At 24.9% G+C, this 20,806-nt stretch overlaps 2 protein-coding genes across 2 annotated transcripts in view; one reads left to right on the forward strand and one right to left on the reverse strand.

The window, feature by feature from the left end:
* LOC102677857 (cell division cycle and apoptosis regulator protein 1-like) overlaps positions 1-6,644 on the forward strand; it is a 7,912-nt gene extending 1,268 nt beyond the window's left edge. The window contains exons 3-15 of the mRNA XM_031512754.1: positions 85-356; positions 437-691; positions 817-1,080; positions 1,176-1,401; positions 1,550-1,827; positions 2,536-2,791; positions 3,736-3,801; positions 3,901-4,104; positions 4,249-4,428; positions 4,498-4,845; positions 4,944-5,313; positions 5,390-5,733; positions 5,855-6,644. Coding sequence (XP_031368614.1) covers positions 85-356; positions 437-691; positions 817-1,080; positions 1,176-1,401; positions 1,550-1,827; positions 2,536-2,791; positions 3,736-3,801; positions 3,901-4,104; positions 4,249-4,428; positions 4,498-4,845; positions 4,944-5,313; positions 5,390-5,733; positions 5,855-6,139 — 3,348 coding nt within the window. The 3' untranslated portion in view covers positions 6,140-6,644. The remainder of the gene's footprint in view (positions 1-84; positions 357-436; positions 692-816; positions 1,081-1,175; positions 1,402-1,549; positions 1,828-2,535; positions 2,792-3,735; positions 3,802-3,900; positions 4,105-4,248; positions 4,429-4,497; positions 4,846-4,943; positions 5,314-5,389; positions 5,734-5,854) is intronic.
* Positions 6,645-12,576: 5,932 nt separating this feature from the next.
* The window catches only part of LOC102676877, a 41,542-nt gene continuing 33,312 nt past the window's right edge, over positions 12,577-20,806 (reverse strand). Inside the window, 9 exon segments of the mRNA XM_006620552.2 lie at positions 12,577-13,533; positions 13,741-13,749; positions 15,386-15,459; positions 16,419-16,532; positions 16,677-16,841; positions 17,028-17,063; positions 17,247-17,270; positions 17,456-17,587; positions 17,772-17,886. Coding sequence (XP_006620615.2) covers positions 13,179-13,533; positions 13,741-13,749; positions 15,386-15,459; positions 16,419-16,532; positions 16,677-16,841; positions 17,028-17,063; positions 17,247-17,270; positions 17,456-17,587; positions 17,772-17,886 — 1,024 coding nt within the window. The 3' untranslated portion in view covers positions 12,577-13,178.

The raw sequence follows: 20,806 nt of genomic DNA on the forward strand, positions 1-20,806 counted from the left end.
ATATATTTTTAATTTCTTTACTATATTTAACATCATTATATTATTTATTAATATTTATTAATTTGTATTTATTTTATAAAATAGCCCAATATAACAATGGCTTCAATGGCAACACTTGGATCTAACTTACCATCAGGTATAGCTGGTCAATTATATCCACAAGTTGCTACTGTTTCTTATCCACCACCAAGAGCATTAAATACAAATGCATTTCAACCTTCTGTTGCTGGTGTACCACAACAAGTACAACAAAATGTACCTTCATCTTCTACAAAACAAAGAGTTTTTACTGGCACAGTTACACAAGTATATGACAATTTTGGTTTTGTAGATGAAGATGTATTCTTTCAAACAAAGTAATATTATTTAAAAATAATATTTTTATTATTTTTTTAATTTGAAATTTACAATATGTAATATTAAAACATTCTTTTAGTGCATGTGTTAAAGGATCTAATCCTGTTGTGGGTGACCGAGTATTAGTAGAAGCATCATATAATCCATCCATGCCATTTAAATGGAGTGCTACTAGAATACAAGTACTTCCTATGGGAAATAATAATAATAATACTAATACACAGCAAAATAATCAAAATACTCGCCAACAACAACAACAATCCCAACCACAACAAAATCGAACATCAGGAACATATAATGCTGTGCCCCCTCCTGCTGAAAATGCTAATAATAGGTAATTAATGTTAGATATTACTTTATTAATAACAGTTAATAAATTATTATGTTATGCAAAAATTTTTTTTAATATGATATATATAATGTAATAGTTTTATTCAAGAAATATATAATTTTTGATAGATTCACAACTAGTGCAACAAGTGCTAATACAGCTAGTAATCGAAATAAAGTTGGTAGAGTAAGAGAAAGATCTCCACGAGAACGAAAAAATGAAGAAGAAGAAATTGAAAGAAAAAGACGCCGTGAAGAAAGAATTAGGGAACGCGAGAAAAAAGAGGAACGTAGTCCATCAAGAACTAGAAGAAGTAAATCACCAAGACCAAGACGACGTACTAGAGTTGTACCGCGTTACATGGTACAGATACCAAAAATAGCACTTGATTTGTAAGTGTATTTTTTATATAATTTATTTAAAAATTATTTTCATATCTTTTTTAATATATTTAAAACCGTAGGATTTTAACTACTTATTATTTTAGACCTGAAGCAGATGTACTTGAAATAAGAAGACGCTATCAAAATATGTATATTCCTAGCGATTTTTTTTCTACTAATTTTCGATGGGTTGATGCCTTTCCTCCACATATGCCATTTGCTCTTAATAAGCCATGCTCTTTTCATGTCATGCACAAAGATGTTGATCCTTGTTCTGAAAATATAGCAGTACTAGAACCTTCAGATGCTGATTATCTTTTTTCTGCAAAGGTTTGTTAATTTAACATGGATATTATTGAGGCATTTAATTTTTATATTATTGCAGATTCAATGGTAGTTAATATTAATTAATAAATAGTTTATTATATTTATATTAAATTTATATTTAATTTTAAATCATAAATATTATTTTTATCAGGTTATGCTGATATCTATGCCTGCCATGGAAGAAATTTATAAACGATGTTGTGGTGTATCTGAAGATAGAGATCCAGATCGCGATTATGTACATCCTACACGTTTAATAAATTTCTTAGTAGGCTTACGGGGTAAAAATGAAACAATGGCTATTGGTGGACCATGGAGTCCTTCTTTGGATGGTCCTAATCCTGAAAAAGATCCATCAGTATTGATTAGAACGGCAGTGAGGACTTGTAAGGCGCTCACGGGAATAGATCTATCCAGTTGTACTCAGTGGTACGATTTTATATATATTGATATTTTTTTCTATTTTGATTGTTATCTTAATTATAATTTAAAGCACTTCATCGAAAGAGCAACGTGATGCTATCTAGTTTTTCTGCCCATTATTGTTTCATTATTCGCCGATACATTATCAAGTTACTTCAGTAAAAATTAATATAAAAATTAAAAATTCTCATCGGTTGAAAAGTTTGGACGTCAACTTCGTCAACTTCGTCCAGCATTTCATATTGTATAAATGTATAATATACTCTTTGATAATATATAATTAAATTATGTTAAAAATATGAAATAGAATGTTATAGTATTAAGAAAGATCCAGCAGGTATACCATCTGTGAGAGAAAGTAACTTCTAATGTGAGTTCTGAATTGATAACTAAGGTTGTAGCTCAATCTCTACAGAGGAGGTATGTATTTGTTCTATACACGACCGACCGATGGAGATTGCTGCATTGGATCCTGTATCGAGCACCCAGATGATATTCAAGCAGTCATGGCAGACAGATCATCACTATTGTTCTATGATCGTTGTAATCCACTCAGTTGTGCTTTATCAAATGGTCTACATTGTGCGCTGTGTGTGGCTTTGTATGCAGTGCGTGGGCTTTACGAACAAGCGAACGAACACTTAGCATATAAGGCAAAGCTAAGCGGCATTAACCTGAGTTGACGTTTGGGTATTGTTTTTCCTTGCGGCACAGGTACCGCTTCCTGGAACTCTACTACAGACGTGCAGAAACGACCCACAAGTCGGGGCGAGTGGTGCCCTCTCGCGTTGAAACCGTCATACTATTTCTCCCAGATGTTTGGAGCTGTGTACCCATCAAATTGGAATGGGATGGTCTGCAACTCAGCTATAAGAAACAACTGGAGCGAAAATTGCTGCGTGCTGCCTCTAGTCCCGACGATTTGGATGCTGCCAATGACACTGATGAGGCTGCCGTCGCTGATCAAAAGGCACTGCCAACATCATCCCATATTACTTTTACCTTTTTATTACATTATATAATCGTGCAACTGTTTTCCCATTACTAAACTGAATTTTCAATATAGGCTGTACTTGCTCATTGATCCTATAGTTGTTCATTTTTTGAATATTTAAATATTTATTGCTAATTTAGATTGCTAATTAAACTATTTTCTTTATTGAATGCTATTATATTATTCAAGTAGTTAATCAATATTTGAATATTCGTTATTTCAATACATAATTACTAATAGGAAATAGTAATAATATGTGGCTCAATAACATATGAATAATGTTGTAATATTAGTCAAATGATATAATAGTAAACAATTTAATTATTTTTATATGGTACATAACATATATAATATTTTAAAATTGTATAGAACTATTTGTTATTTGTGTAAAATAATCATATTTAAGAGGATTATAAATTCTAAAATATTTTGGTTATCGAAAAATTTTTGAATCAAGATAATATATCAAAGAAGATCAATGAGTAATGTATTGCAAATATTCCTTTAGCCACTGGCAGTCACATTGCATTAACAAGAGAAGCAAGCAAGCCTAGCTCGGAGAAGAGCACAGCTGAGCCATTCCCTTTCCTGAAACCTTCACCATCATTGATAAATCATTCAAAAATTTCATTTGATAATCATTATATACAACATTATTGATATTATCCATAACCTATCAATCACACAGACACCAGAGCCAGGACACTATGAGAATCTAGCAGTTACTTGAGTCATACTTGAAGGTCATCGTGAATGAAGAACAGTGTATATCATTACAATGTGAGAGAATGATAAAATAGAGAGTGATGAAAGAATGAAGAGGGAGTGGTTTCGTTTCGTTATATAGGGGCTGCTTCTGTTTTGTAGTTTTTTATTCTAATCTTTATTTTCATAACATAATGCTTAATTTTTCTTTTCAGGATGATCCAGTGCCAGAGAAAAAGGATCCTACTCATTATTCTGAATTGGATCCAAAGTCTATGAATGTTAGTCTCAATATAATTTTTTATAGATTTATGTTTTTGGTTGTTTTGTATATATATCATCTATATATAATTAATCTTATTTTAATCTTATTTTACTAGGTGACTGAACTACGACAAGAATTAGCAGCTCGTAATTTAAATTGCAAAGGTTTAAAATCACAATTACTTGCAAGACTTATGAAAGCAATAACATCAGAACAAGCTAAAGAAGAAGGAAGACAAGATGATATAGAAGAAAATGATAAGGATATTTCACCTCCACCAAAAGAAGAAGAAGATAAAAAATTTAAAGATATTAAAGATGTAAGATTTCTTGCATATTTTTTTTGTGCGTGCGTGTATATGTGAGTGTAATTTTTTTATTTTGGAAAACATAAATTATTAAAATAAAATATATGATGAATATCAAATTTAAAAATTTAAAAATTTATATTGATATGTGTACAGCATGATGAAGATAGAAGAAAACTTTGTGAACGTGAACGCGCCGCTCTTGAAAAGCGATATACTTTACCTGAATCATCTCATATTATTGTCCATCCTTCCAGAATGGCTAAAAGTGGAAAATTTGATTGTACTGTAATGTCTTTGAGTGTTCTTTTAGATTATAGACCAGAAGATACAAAGGTATTTTTCTTATCATATTCCAAACTTAAATCGTATACAATTAATCTGTATTTTATTTTTCTTTTATAGGAACATTCCTTTGAGGTATCATTATTTGCAGAACTTTTTAATGAAATGTTAATGCGAGATTTTGGTTTTCGAATTTATCGATCATTATGTAGTCTTCCTGAAAAACCGAAAGAAAAAGATGAAGATAAAAAAAAGGATAAAAAAGATGAGAAAAGAGATGAAAAAAAAGATGATAAAAGAAAAGATGATGACAAAAGATGTAAGAAAGACGAGAGAAAAGATGATAAAAGAAGAGAAGGAAGTAAAGATAAAAAAGATGAAAAAGATGCAAAAAACAAAGTAGATGATAGAGATCGAGAGAAAGAAAAAAATGATGATGACGATGATGATGAAGAAGATGAATCTGATGTAATTATCTTTTTACACGTATTTTATTGTATATATACATGTATCTAAGTTTTCCTTTAAAATTTATTATAATAATATTTATAAATTATCTTTCATAGGATGATGATTCAATTAAAGACGGTAGAAGAGATAGAGAAAAAGATGGAAGAAAAAGGAAAATAAAATTGTATACACATGATCCTTACCTCTTATTATCTTTCGTTTATTTCGATCAAACTCATTGTGGCTATATATTTGATAAAGATATAGAAGAACTTATTTATACTTTAGGATTGAAATTATCAAGAGCACAAGTTCGTAAATTAGTACAAAAGGTTGTAACAAGAGATTCTTTGCATTATCGTAAATTAACGGATAGATCGAAGGAAGATGATTTGAAGGACGAAAAAAAAGATGAGAAGGAAATTGATAAAATTGATTCTACTAAAATAGAAAATGAAGAAGAAATATTACGTTCATTAGCACTTGGTATATTATAAATATCTAATAAATATCATATTTTAATTTACAATTTTTATTAACATTTCATTATTTTTTATTTCAGGAAATAAAAAATTGTTACCTGTGTTCGTTGGAAGTGGACCACCATCAAAAAGAGTTCATAGAGAAGATGCAATTATAGAACAATCTGATGAATCAATTGTATCAGAAGGATTTGTTATATATAAAGGTTCTTTATTAGATGTAGAAAAACTTGTTAGTCAATTAAAAAGATCAGAAAAAGCTCGATTGGATACGGAAGAGCGTCTGATGGAATTACAGCATGAATTATGTATAGTAAATGAAAAATCAACAAAACAAACAAATAACATCAAAGCTCTTTCCGAAGATTTAAAAGTATACAAAGATAAATTAAGAAACACGGATGAAAAGCTCAAAAAAGTATCGGTAAGTATCATGTTTTTTTAATCCTTTTCTTTTTTTTTTCTTTTTTTTTTTTTTTTTTTTTTTTTTTTTTTTTTAAATAATCAAAAAATATACTTAAATTATTGTTTTTTTTTCTGCGTAGTCTGAATGCCATACATACCTTACAGCAGTAAAAAATATGTATCATATAGCAGCAAAAATGATGCAGTCTGATACAAAAAAAGTAGAAGTTGTAGAAATACAAGATGAAAAAGTTAGTGAAGTTAATGGATCAGAAATCGAAACAAAATTTAAAATGGATAGTAGGTGGGGTGATAACAAAGTTCCAATAAAAAAAGAATTCACAGAAATGGATAAAGATAAAAAATGTGACAATAAAGTCTCAATTAAAAAAGAAATAATAGAAACTGATAAAGAAAAGAAATAAAAAAAAAATATTCTTTATTTCTTGTAAAAGATGTGAACGCACTTTTATTAAATTATATAAGTAAAAAGGAAATTAAAAATGTGCTTAGTGATAAAACAGCAACAGGGAAGTGAATGGGATAAATTTTCCCATATGAAAGTAAAAATGACTTTAAAGACTTGGTTTTATAACTTTTTTCACTCAGTGACAATATATAGTAAACCTGTTTCTGTGCATATTACGTTAGAAATAAGGAAGATCACGCGTTCAAATAGTATAAATAAGTAATTGAATACAGAAGAATTAGAACAAATTCTTACACTGCAATTTTTAATATAAATTTGTCAAATTTAATGCAGATAGACAAAATTCTTAAGGAACTTTGATTTGCCATAAAGTGCCAGATACTGATAAACAGCTATATATCGTGATTTCAAAATAAGTTCATATAAATGAGTTCATATAAATGAATATAAATTATCATCATATAATCATTAATATATCTTTAAATTTTTGTCATATTTTTGGATAAATTTAAACAAGTGTTGACTAAATTTAGAAATTTTTTTTTCTTTCATTTTTTTCATAATGGACTGTGATTTATTCAGGATATTTCATTATAATATAATCATTTTTTTTTTTTTTTTTATTTTTTTCATAATGGTCTTTGATTTTTTTAGGATATTTTATTTAAATATAATCTTTTTTTTTTTTTTTTTATTTTTTTCATAATGGTCTTTGATTTTTTTAGGATATTTTATTTAAATATAATCTTTTTTTTTTTTTTTTTATTTTTTTCATAATGGTCTTTGATTTTTTTAGGATATTTTATTTAAATATAATCTTTTTTTTTTTTTTTTTATGAATACGTTTAAGATAAATGTTAGCATTGTTGCTTTCATGGATTATAATGTCGAGCTTATCGTTATATAATCCTATATAAATATTATTTTTCACTTTTCTTTTTAAAGCAACAATTAACATTTTTAACACTAGCAATGTATTTGTATTATGTTGTAAGTGTATTTATTGCTTTGTACACAGAAGACAGTATGAAAAAATAAAACTTTTACGCAATATGTATAACACCAATTGTAAAGTACACAGTAATAATTAATTTATGGGATATCGTTAGCATTATTTTTCTCAAAATGACGCGTACAAAATGAAATTTTTTCTATTTTATATTTTCTATAATTGCTGTAAATATTTTCATGGAAACGGTACCTAAGAATAATTTGAACACCAAAGTATCTATAGACAATTTAGTATCAAATGAATATATTGTTATACATATACATATATATAAAGTACAATAATTTATTTAAAAAAGATTTATAAAAAATAGGATTATAATTTTTTTTATATACATCTACAATTTTTGTTATTATTATTTCTTTTAATAATTTAATAATTTTTATCAAAATTCATATACAAATTTCTAAATTAATTATAATTCAATATGGTAGAAAGATGAGTGCTCATGATGTCCCTCATTTTTAACATATATTGCTCATACACAGATATGACTTGAATATGTATAGAAAAAAATAAAAATACATAGAAATGTGATTTTTGAACACTAGTTATCTTGTGTTCCATTAAGAAACACAATGCCAAGGACACTATTTTGTATAAAAAATCTATTATAGAAAAATCTTTTTGTAGTTTAATATTAGAAAATTGCATTCATGTCAAGAGACCTTTAATATGTTAAGAATAAATTTATAAGTATGGAATGATATATGAGCTATATGTGAAACAAAAATTATAAACATTGTAATATTATATCCTTGGCAAGAGATACTTTTAAATATGAGAAGGTTCACAAACAAAATAAATTTTAAACACTCTATGTGATTTTTGTTTATACCTTTGTCTATTATTTTATTATAAATGAATTTTTATTTATAATTCTATTTTAATTTAATCAATTAAAATAATCAACTAACTAAGAAAAGACAATATTTTTTCACATTTTTAATAAGATGTTTTTTAATACTATAAATAAATATTTGTTTTAGTTTTTTTATTATTATATTTTTATTTTAATTTTCTCTTATTTATTTTCATTATACTTCATTTTATTATAATCACTTATTAAAAATTGAAAGAAAAATTGCATCTGTACTTTTATTTTTTATATATTTAATAAATGAATGAATGAAATGAAAATATGTATTTTTTTATATTTCTTCCTGAATCCAATAAATTTATGGAATAATTTTCGCCGATAAGTTAGGTAATGATTGAAAAATTTGATCAGCACCATCTCGCGTTTGGATCTCTGAACTTTCGATTTGTTATTAGCATAGCAGAATATGCAAGAAGGTATTCGAAGTCATAGACAAGGAAAGCAATATTGTGCAAAAAGGACAGAGAGCATTTTCCACCATTTCAAAAATGCTACATAGAAAATTTATTAATTATTCATTTATTATTCAAAATTTCGTCACTTTTAAGCTTACATTTGGAAGTTAAAATCTCAAACAAGTTTCTCCTATCAATTTTAATATGAAATTCTTCTCAATTAATTATTTATTAATAAGTAATGTATTACGAAGAATTGACGCCATTGATACGCAATTTTTCAATAATATAGAATTTATTTTTAAATATAATTGTATGCATTAAAAACGTTGTTTTCTCCACTATTTTTATATATAAATTTTATTTATAAGTTTTTTATTATTTAAATGAATAAAATAATTGTTTACCAATCGATTATATTATAGAAATTTATAACTGAGGCATTCTTTATAATAATTGTTAATAAAGAATTAAAAAATAAGAATTTCAAGTAGAAAGTAATATTAGAAAGCTGTTTAAAAGTATAACTTCAAGATATAAATTTAAAAATGCCGAAATTTTCAGTAAAAAATGAGTAATTAATTAATTTTCAATACGGCGTCTTCGATCTATTAGATATTATGATGTGTCAATTATTAATAACTAATTAATGAAAAGAAATTTTATATTAAAATTAATATGAGAAATTTCTCTACAGTTTTAGCTTCAAGATGCGAGCTTAAAAGTGCTGAAATTTTCAGTAAAAAACGAATAATTAATTAATTTTCAATAGAGCGTCTTCAATATATTAGATATTATGATGCATTAATTATTAATAATTAATTAATGAAAAGAAATTTCATACTAAAATTATTATGAGAAGCTTCTCTATAATTTTAACTTCAAGATGTGAGCTTAAAAGTACTGAAATTTTCAGTAGAAAATGAATAATTAATTAATTTTCAATATGGCGATACATTAATAACTATGATGCGTTAATTATTAATAAACAATTAATTGAAAAAAATTTCATATTAATATTAATATGAGAAATTTGCTTGAAGGTTTAGCTTCAAGATAAGAACTCAAAAGTGTTAGAATTTTAAGTAAAAAATGAATAATTAATTAATTTTCTATTAGCAATGTTTTCAAAATGGTGGGAAATGCTTTCTATCTTTCTCGCACAATATTGTTTTCCTTGTTTATGACTTTGAATACCTCCTTACATTTCTGCTATATTAGTAACAAGTCGGAGCTTCAGTGATCCAAACGCGAGATGGCGCTGATCAAAATTTTTCAATCATTACCTAACTTATCGGCGAAATGTAAGTACATTTAGAAGTTTGTAATATAAAAAAAAAATTCGGCAAATATTTCATAAAATGATATAAATATTTGTTTGAAAAAATGTTTAAATGGAATTTGTATGCAAATATACTGAAATAAGAAATTCGCAAAATTATTAGAAAAATTATAGAAAAGGAATTTATTGAAAAAAAAGGTGAAATGAAGAAGACAAAAAAATATAAAAATATAAAAATATATTGTAAAATATAAAAATACAAAATAATATATATAAAATATATTATAAAATATAAAAATATAAAATATGCAATATATAAAATATACATAAAAGTACAAAAATATAATATAGAAAAACTAATTGATACATAAAATATATTATTGTTAATAAGCAAAAAAAATAATAGAATTTGTTAAATATCAAAATTATTATTTGAATGTATAAATTTTCCTGAAGACAAAAAAATGCATTGAACATTAAATCTATTTTGTATCTTGTCCTCAAGAAATAAATTTTTGTGCTGAGATAGATAGGATAACAAATAACAAATAACATATTTAATTTCATAAACATAATTTCGTTTATTATCTTACTATATTTAGAATCACAATGAAAATACATTTATACATATAATGTACAAATTAAAATGAAATTTATCTATCAGATCATAAATTATTGGTATTTCTATTTAATTACAAGTGAAAGCTTTTATTTATGTAAGTATATTTGTAAATATTAAATAAGATTAAAATGCTACTTACATTTGTGCTTGGCATATGTTTAATATTAAACATTCAAAGATATTTATAGCTAAATTTTACACTTCTAAGTACTAAATACTACCGCATTTAAGGAACAGCAGCATTTATGACTTATTTTCTCATTATTTATTGTTTAAAGAAATTTATATTATGAAATAATATATTATAATCTAATTATATTCAATTTATTACATATAAAAAAATGTAATTTTATAAATTTTAATATCTGTAAAATTGCAATTACATTAAATTAAAAAAAAAATTGAAATTGATTTAATATTGCAAACTAATTACTAAAAAGCAAATTTCATTTATGAACAAAATTATTCTTTATAAATTAATTGATAATAATATTATTTTTTTATTCTATAATTAGAAAATATATTGTAAGTTATTAAATTTTTAGTTTAATTACACAAAGGTATTTCCTATTGAAAAATTTTGCAAATATAATATTTGTTTGTTTATTATTTTATTATCAGCTTAAATTAATTAATAATTTATTTCTTTTTTAAATATATCACATTTTATAAAATATTTTAGGAATATTTCCAAATATAAAATGCACGATTGATGTATTGAAAATATTTTATGCAATAATATAAAATAAAAGAAATATCATATTGAATATAATTATAAATTGAATATAATTATGATAATATTAAACTAAAAAGGTGATAAAAAAATGTTTTTTTTATTATTAAATTATAAAAAATATCAATTTTCACCTTTTAAAATGAAGACAATCAAAAATCAGATTTAATTGTTTCAAAAATAATATTATTTTATAATCAGTCTATCCCTTTAAAAATATTTTTTTTAATATTTTTTCTTGGAATATATTTTTATACATATTTGCTTGTTTTCATTATAAAGGTGAGATATATTAAATTCAATATTGTTTGCATATAAAAAATTGTTTTATGCTCTTAATTATTTTTTATTATTATACCATTTTACAAATTAAAGTATGAATAAAAAAAATATACAATGTATTTGAAATATTTAGTATCCCCTGATATCAATTAAATAATATTCTCTGCTTCATATAAAATAATAAATTATATTATTACAATACTAATTAATATGACACAAAATATATGAAACTTTTATGTACCAATCATTTACAGCTATATATTTATTGTCTTGTTTAATTTATTTATGTAGCTGTATTTTATAAATTTTTTTAAAATTAACTAAATAAAAGAGCGATTTTTTAAATCATCTGATTTTCTCATTCAATAATGCAGGAGATTCTAAATATGATAAACTAAAAAAAAAATGTGATAATAGCACCAAATATAATCTTACAAATCAACCATGAAATAAATTATAAATAACGTAAATTGTAAAAAAAAATTTACAAAATTTTCCTGATTTTAATAGTAATGATTTACTGTTGAAATCAAGGTCAGTTAAAAGGTATTATTTCATATCAAATATTTGTACATCGAATAAAAAATAATACAGAGAATTAAATTCGTTTGTTAAAAATTTTTAAATCAAGAATAATGTTTGTTATATTTAAAAATATATGGAGAAATCAATTTTAATATTCTCCTAAGTCTTTATTTGTGTAGAACATAAATGTTTATAATAATCAATCCTTTATCTTATCTGTGTTTCTATTCTAAATACAATAGTTGTAAAAGAATATAATATATATTTTAAAAATATTGCACTACTATATTACACCATTATGCAATTACATACACTGTGATAGCAATAGTATTATACTATAGTGTACACTATATGTATGTAATGAAGTACATAGAATGTATCACACATAGCATATACTATAGCATACTCAATGTGTAATACAAATTTAGTGTAATTATAGTTTTACAAGATATAGATTATATGTTTTGTATTTGCTGTATTGAAAATATTTTAAATATAAATTTTCAAGATATCAAATTAATGAAAAAAATCTTTACAAACAAATGTTATTGAATATTGAGAATATGAATATATATTGTAATTTTTATGATATTTGCCAAATAAATATAATAGTGTTCATATAAAAATTGATTAAAAAATGTACACAACAAGATAAATGGATATTTTTTATAATGGATAATTTTTTATAATATCACAAACATTACTCAAAATATTTTCTAAATAAAAGTTCAAATTATACATCCATATAATGAATGTATATCTTTAAACAAAGTCAAATAGAACTTAATAATTGATAGTGACAAAAATTAATTTCTACAATTTAATGATCTCAATTAAATGTTAGAATGACCATGGTAGTATTTTCTACATATGAAGTGACAGAACCAAATGAAACATAAATTTAAATGATAGGAACTTATGATTTGTCCTTAATTTTCAACATATAATTTGTACATTATTTTTGCAATTTATGCATAGCAAATATTGAAAACGTTTTCACTTTCGCTGTTCATCGAAAAATTAAAAAAAATAAGAAAAAAAATTATATGCTTAGTGTAAAATGGTAATCATTGAAATATTTAGAAATTTCTTTCGTATTTCAAAATTGAAATAAAAATATATATATATCTAAATTATATATAGCATTATCACATAGTAGCAACTTATCTGCTACAAATTAAAGGATGAAAGAATAATTTCATTCTGCTACATAAAGAATAAGATTATCAAATTATCTGAGCAATTTTTTCGTGATGAAACGAAAGTAAAGTCAAAAAATTCAATGAAATTTCTCAAAATAAAGTAATTACGTATTGTGCGGTCGGCCTGTCGAGGTTAAAGCCCTCGCTGACCGTGGTATTAGAGTCGATGTTGCAAGTTTTCTAGCCGTTGGAATACACGATTTCTCTTCCCTTTTTGTCTCGTGTTGCTCCTTATCGTTCGATTCAGTGGATTTTGTATCCTTCGATTTGACAATTCTTTTGTTCGAAGAAAGATTATCAACGGGTAATTTATCTGTATGCCCATTTTGACGATGCAAGGTTTCCTCTTGACGAGATTTTATTGTACGTGGTATACGATCGGTCGACTTACGTGGGCTTCTGTTACCATTAAGCTCTCCGAGCAACGGAGGATGATGTCGATCCCATGATTCATTCCATCTGCAAATAAAATAATAAAATTAACAAAATTTTTTAATTGTTATTGCAGAAATTCTTATAAACATTCGTACAACTTTTTGTTAAGAATTGTGTAAAATGTAATTTATTAATATAAAATACACAACAATACAATTTTAGAAAGCCAAATTTATTTTTTAATTTTTATCTGATGAATGAATCAAAAGTTAAGCAACAATAGAAACTTACCCCACACAGCTATCAAATGCAGCATGAAACATTATTAATTGTAAATCTATTATAAACTCAAAAGAGTGTTTGAAAAAAATGAATTATGCAATCATATTTTCCAACTGATCATATAATTTATCTATTTATAGGACTACATGCTAGGAATTAATATACTAAAAATATTAAAACATTACAAAGATACTTTGAAAGCAAAAATTACATATTTTATATGATATATCATTAAAGTTGTATTTCAGACTGTTGAAAGATTAATTTGTTTAGTTTAATTCAGATTTGTTTGTTACATTAGGATTTGTAATCGAATCACATGTTTAATATATGTTTCAATTAATTATTAGTAAGTAATTATTATTATTAGAGCAAATAAAAATTCTAAAATCAACAAATCATTTAAATCGAATAGAATATTATAAATATTTAAAAAAAATATTTCTTTTTTTTTTTAATTGCATAAATATTATATATATGTATATTTATATATATTATTTATATTTCTTTTTAAAAAATATTTTTTTTGCTAATATATTACAGATATATTTCTGTTATTAAAAAATTTATAAATAAATATAACATATACTTTTTAATATTGTACAAAACTATTAACTTCTATTTATTAATTTTATTTACATTAACTACTCATTATGCATTAATATTATTATTAATAACAATAAAAAGATTCGATTACAAATCCTAATGCAAGATGTCATACCAGATGCTGTTGAATACAGTTAATATTAGTATTTTACATTTCTTGAAATAATTTAATAGAGCAGCATGAAAGAAAAAATAAAAGCAGAATATTGTAATATGATTTTTGCATGCAAAATAAAATTGAGAAAAGTGTTAGAATCGAATGATCAAACAAGTAATCCTAATATAGAAAAGATGCACGAATATAAGGGCATTTAATGCAGAAAGTAGCAAATATCCCAATATTAAGTCACACAAACTGACCGACTCTACCTTCCCGATCCTGAAGCTGTCTCACATGGTATCATCGAAGAAGGGTAATGACCAGAACAGCAAAAACAATATGTTATTTATGACAAAATTCATGATGTCTCATGTGAAAAATATTTATGATATTTGCAAGAGCTGTAAATGTTATGTATGCATGTATGTATTGCACCTAGTTCCTCATTATAATAATGTTTAAATATAAATAGACTACAGATTACAAAATTTCTAAAATTTATTTATAACAATGTAAAAATAATGTCATAATTAAAGATTTAAAGAAGATTTAAAAAGTTCTTTTAAATCATATCTACATGAGAAGATCCTGTATTTTATGAATTTATATACTAAACATATTTCCTATATTCTTTAAATATTTTACCTAATAATTTAAATATAAATACAAATGTCAGAAAAATTTTTAGGAAATCTTATTATTATATCATAAAGTTTTTTTCTAATTAATTCAATAAAAATATTATATTAATTCAATAAAAAATATAAATTATAATTTATTATTATTAATATTATTATTCCTTTTGTAAATCGTTCATCGAATCGAAATATTTTAAATATTTTGAAAATGTTCTGATTTTTTTTTATATTTTTAAAATTTTTCTGATTTTTTTAAAAATGAAAAAAAATTAACAAAATGCTTCTAAAACGAAGAAAAAAAAAATCTCACCTAACTAGAGGCCCCATAACATCATCCTGTGGAAGTGTTTGCAGGAGTGATGGTCCTGCCGACACTGGTCGTGTCTGTATTCATAATTAAACATATAATAAATAAATAAATAATGTAACAATAAACAAAATAACAAACAATAAGATATTGTTTAAAAAATCAATAACTACAAAAATCCATAATTATATACCTATATGATAATTATTTATTGTATTAAAAAAAAGAGATAATAATAAAATAACAATAATAAAAATTTTATAATATTATAAAAATTTATAATAATATATTGTGATTTAAATATAAATGCTATCTACCCAATTATTTATTTCACAAAATTTTGTGCCACGTATGAATAAACATATAAGTGATGAGATTAAATATATAATACAAATAATGAATTAAATATTATATTGATCGTGTTAAATCAATGGAATTACGAAGTCAATAAAATGAATATTGGTATTTCAAATTATTTGAATATTTTATGTGAGACATCTTAGGTAAAAACAATATATGTACAATATATACATTATCACGAATAATTTAAATCAATTATCTATTTTATAATTTTTAACAATTTCATATTCAGTATTAATATAAATTAATCTATTTTAATTTCGTATAATTAAAATTTTTAAGTTAAGTAAAAAAACAAATGACGCGATTTTCATCGAATAATGTAATAAATAAAGTGTGCAATTTAATTATGCTAAATTTAAAAAAAAATAAATTTATAACTAAAAATGTACTATAAACATATGTATAATACATTGTAAAACTAAAGTGCACAAATAAAAGTTTTGTTTTTCAAAAACTTTATCATCTATTCAGTGATTACTAATTTAAAAAAACATCTCTTTTTAACTTATCATATTGCTTTTAGCATGAAGCAAAAATTAATTGTTTTGTGATCATTATTCAAAAATTGATTTTTAAAAAAATATTGTTAAAAATCTGTGAGATGCAAATTGCTAATCATAAGAATTTGACGCTGAATTTTTATAATATTAAAAATGACGAATTATGAACATACCTTTTCTGTTTGCGTAGCAGCATTACAAGTATTTGGAGATGAAAAATTATTATGATTAGTTAAAGCACACGTTTGGCCATCGCCATTAGGTCCTTGAAGTTTCGATATTTGGAACTAATAAAATAAAAAATATTATTTATTTTGTATGAAAATTAAATAGCTGAAAGTTTTCAACTATAGAATCAAAAAGATATCATTTATCTATAATTTATTTTTTTTATATTTTATTAAAAATATATTTGCAATAAAACTTCTTACCTGCAGTACTTGTATAGTTCGATCTCTATCTTCTACTTGACCTTGCAAAAAAACAACTTGTCTACGTAAATCGGCCAATTCATCCGCGATACTACTACCACCACTACCAGGAGAGGTACTAACATCCGCGGTGCCACCTTCATTCATATTATAGAAGAGACCATTCTAAAATTCATAAAAATTTTTATAATGTCATTACAAAATGTCATTACAAAATTGGCAACAGTACAATAAAATTTTAAACCAATAACAGAAAAGTCATTATTTCATAAATTTTAATATTTTTTATTTCTTAAAAAGAAAAAAATTTGGACTCTTTTGTAAGAAAATATATTTGAAAATAAAACTAACCTTCATGGAGTTGTCGAATGGGTTGAGAGTGTCTACCTGTGAATATAATATAAATTATACGTTATTCAATATTTTATAATTATAAAGATACAATTATATTCTAAATCGTTTAATAATAATATTGAATAATAACATAAAACGATAATAAATATATATCCTGCAAGCGTAATACGAAAAAAAGAAATGATATCAAAATAAAATGTGCAATAAAAAACATACCCTCGTCAAACCGTTCTCTTCTGACTTGAAGATAAAATCATGGTTGATGACAATAATGAAAAAAAAAAAATAAAAGAGTGCATATTAATACAGAAGCACACTGATACACATATTATATGAAACAAACGAAAATATTGTGTATTTCTTATTAATAAAATTCATAAATACAAAGAAATCGTATCAATCCTTTCAATATATGTTCAATATACCTGTTGAAGTACTCGTTTCAGTTTCAGGAGCGTTGTTTTTATAGAAACAATGTCTTGAAACATGTGTTGATAGGTATCACGATCAACTCGAAGACTCCCTTCATCCCCAGAGTCAAGATTTGGTGATTGAATCTGAAATGAAATATTAGAAATGTGAATATATATATATTGATTATACACAAATAATTTTAATGAAAATTATATCTTAAAATAAAATATTATTATTATTATTATTTTAAAATATTATTTCAATATTACGAAAAAAACAATCACAATTTAAAATAATTGAACAATAATATTATAAAAAATTACTTACATTTCTTGATATCCTTAAGGGACTAGAGAATTGGCGATTACGCGTGCTATCTATGGAACGTGGTGAATCAGTCACGGATCTATTTCGCCATATCTTTGTTTTATCACAATCGCTTCTGAAACAAACAATTCATAAGAAAACATTACAATTTGATTTTATTTTTTTTTTTTCACAATGCTAAGTAAAATATCCTTTATTTTTCAAACAAAGAATCGAGGATATTTGTTTTATATTTTTATTTCAAAAAAATAATATTGTATTTTTATTTCAATTTCAATCAATGAGTCACAAAACCTATAATTGGCCATTGTTTTAAGAGATGAATCTACCTTCCAGCCTGAATAGTGGCGCGTGGTTTCATCGAGTTATCACCGATATTAATCGGATTGCTTGTGGTTTTTCGTTGCCTTGGTACCGGTGAACCCACTGTAGGTGTCGAACACTCGGAAGACAAGCCAGAATCACGAGCATCTTCGCCGTTTCGATTCGACGAAACTCTGTTCTCATCTTCAACGACCGCATTTCCACTCGCAATTCGAGGTCTTCCGGTTAAAACTGTTCGCTTCTTCGCGCCTCTCGACGACTCCATTACACTCGTACAAACGGTTTGTTCGACAATTGAAAATATTCTTTTTCATCGAATATCGCTTCTTACTTATTTCATAATTATTTTTTTTAAGACGGCATTATGGGACGGATTACTAAACACGTGGTAAATTTTACAAATGAGTGGATATTTCAAATATAAATAAACAATTAAATAATATTATAGAGTGATTAATTTTGAGTTAAATTACTTAGATTACTTAGATTAGTGTCTATGAATATTCGATATACTCATTGAACTGACTTTCAACGAGTAACCTTTTCTTATATTCTCATTTTTTTCTAGATCGGATTGCGTGACTACAATCTTAACATGCTATTTTTATAAATTATAATTTCGTGTTACAATGTAATAATATATCTTTTTTAAGGAGATATGATTAAATTACAATACTTTTTTTGTATATATAATGTGTTTTCTAATAAGAAAATAAGATATTATAAATCTATTTAAATTAAAAAGAAAAAAAAAGAAAGAAGAAACAAATTTTTTTGAACTTTGAATTTTCAAATCAAAAAAAATTAAATTGCTAATAGACTTAATGAACTCGCTACTGTCGATAAGTTAAATAGGTTCCATTAATTAAAGATAGTTACTCCTCCATTGAAATTTTTCGAGAGGTCTGCGTGCTTAACTTTTCTATTGATTACAGTGAATGAGAAAGTGAGTGTCTTTCGAAAGAATTCTGTGCAACCTATACATTTGCAACGATAAAATCATATATCTCGTCTTTTTTAATTAAAATGTGATTATCTCGCAGTCAAATATATACGCGAGAGAAAATTTCTATATTATCAGACATCGAAAGAATTTTTACAAATGAGATTTATCAATGATTCGTAATTGTTTTTAAAATTTATATAGAAAATTATTTTTCATCAACATTTTAATCTGCAACCCTTTTTTTATTTTTTAGCTAAAAAATAAAAATTATAATAATTTAAAAAATATATGATATTAAAAAATGAAAGATAATATTATAAAGAATAATAATTAATAATTAATTCATTTAAGAAATTCGAATTGTGCGTAGATTCGTTTACTCAAAATTTTTGCATTTATATACAAATAACATACCTTTGACAATCTTCGATCTTAAATTAAATTCAAGATTATAAAAAAGATATAAAAAGTTTTATCACAAACATCTTTAACTACTTTGAGATCAACATTTTATATCAAATGCAATCTATTACAGAATCAACACCATTGCATCAAACTATAAAAATCTTCCTTCTCCAGTTTCTAACCTCTCGACCAAGATTCGTCGAGTTAGCAAATGTGGAACACAGATCGAAACAAAAAGGGACGAGGGTGAGTGAGAGTGAGGGCAACAGGAAAGGGATAGATCCATCACAAGTTATCGGTGTCACGAAAGAACCTGTCAGGTGAACACGAAACATAGATCCGCGTCACGAAACGCGCGGTCCGGTCACAGATTTAAATAATTCGTTCAATCCCCACTATGGTTTGCGCAATGCGGTGTCCTCGTGCGCATTTACGATGCACATCGGTAATTTTTAGGATCGACATTTGGCGGGAAATCGAGAAAACGTGTGACAAAATGCACGTGACCAAAATTTATCGTTAGATCTAATCGCATATTCTTGCTACTCGCCACTGCTCAGATCGCGATGTTTACCGGCGCTCTGTGATCTCTAAAATGAGCCGGCATATCGTTGCAACTAGTTTCGACTTTCGTTATCGCGCATGCGTAAACCAGATTACAGCGTTTCGTTCGATAACACGAGGAATTGCGCCAAACCGGTGGAAAAGTGGGGATGGCGGGCAAATGAAAAGAATAAAAATTACTTGACAGACAGACTGAAGAAATTAGTTTTCAAACCTTTGATAATTTAAGAGTGTGAAAGAATCGTGTCTGATTCGATTATGTATAAGAAGAAAGAGGAATTAGAGGAAATGTTGGAGATGGATTATACGATCTTTTATGAATGAATTTTTAAAACGTAGAAATAGATCTTTTTAAAATCTGTTTAAAATTTTTTTCATAAGATACAAACATTATTTCCTTTATGACATCATTTTTATTTGATCATTTCAGTGAGAAAAGAACTATAAAGAATTAAATAAGATTTTACAAGTAATAATGTAAAAACATAATCTACGTTATGTACTAAAAACAGTGAGCCTTTTTGTTTCTGGGAATTTATAGAATTCATAATAAAATTAAATGAGAAGCAATAATCACATTTATAAAAAAAAAGATATAATATATTTTAAATTAAATATTATTTTTAATGAAACCTCATAGATATTTTGGTTAGAAATATTCTCTGTTTATAGGTGTAAAATAAAAATCTTCTTTTCTTCTGTTTCTTTTTCCATTTAGAACAGCACTTTCAAATTATCCAAGTTCCGTCTACGTGTCGTCTAATTGCAGTCTAAAAACTACAGTATATATGTACTA

The sequence above is a fragment of the Apis dorsata genome, unplaced genomic scaffold, assembly GCF_000469605.1.
Source record: "Apis dorsata unplaced genomic scaffold, Apis dorsata 1.3 scaffold_517, whole genome shotgun sequence".
Taxonomy (NCBI): Eukaryota; Metazoa; Arthropoda; class Insecta; order Hymenoptera; family Apidae; genus Apis; species Apis dorsata.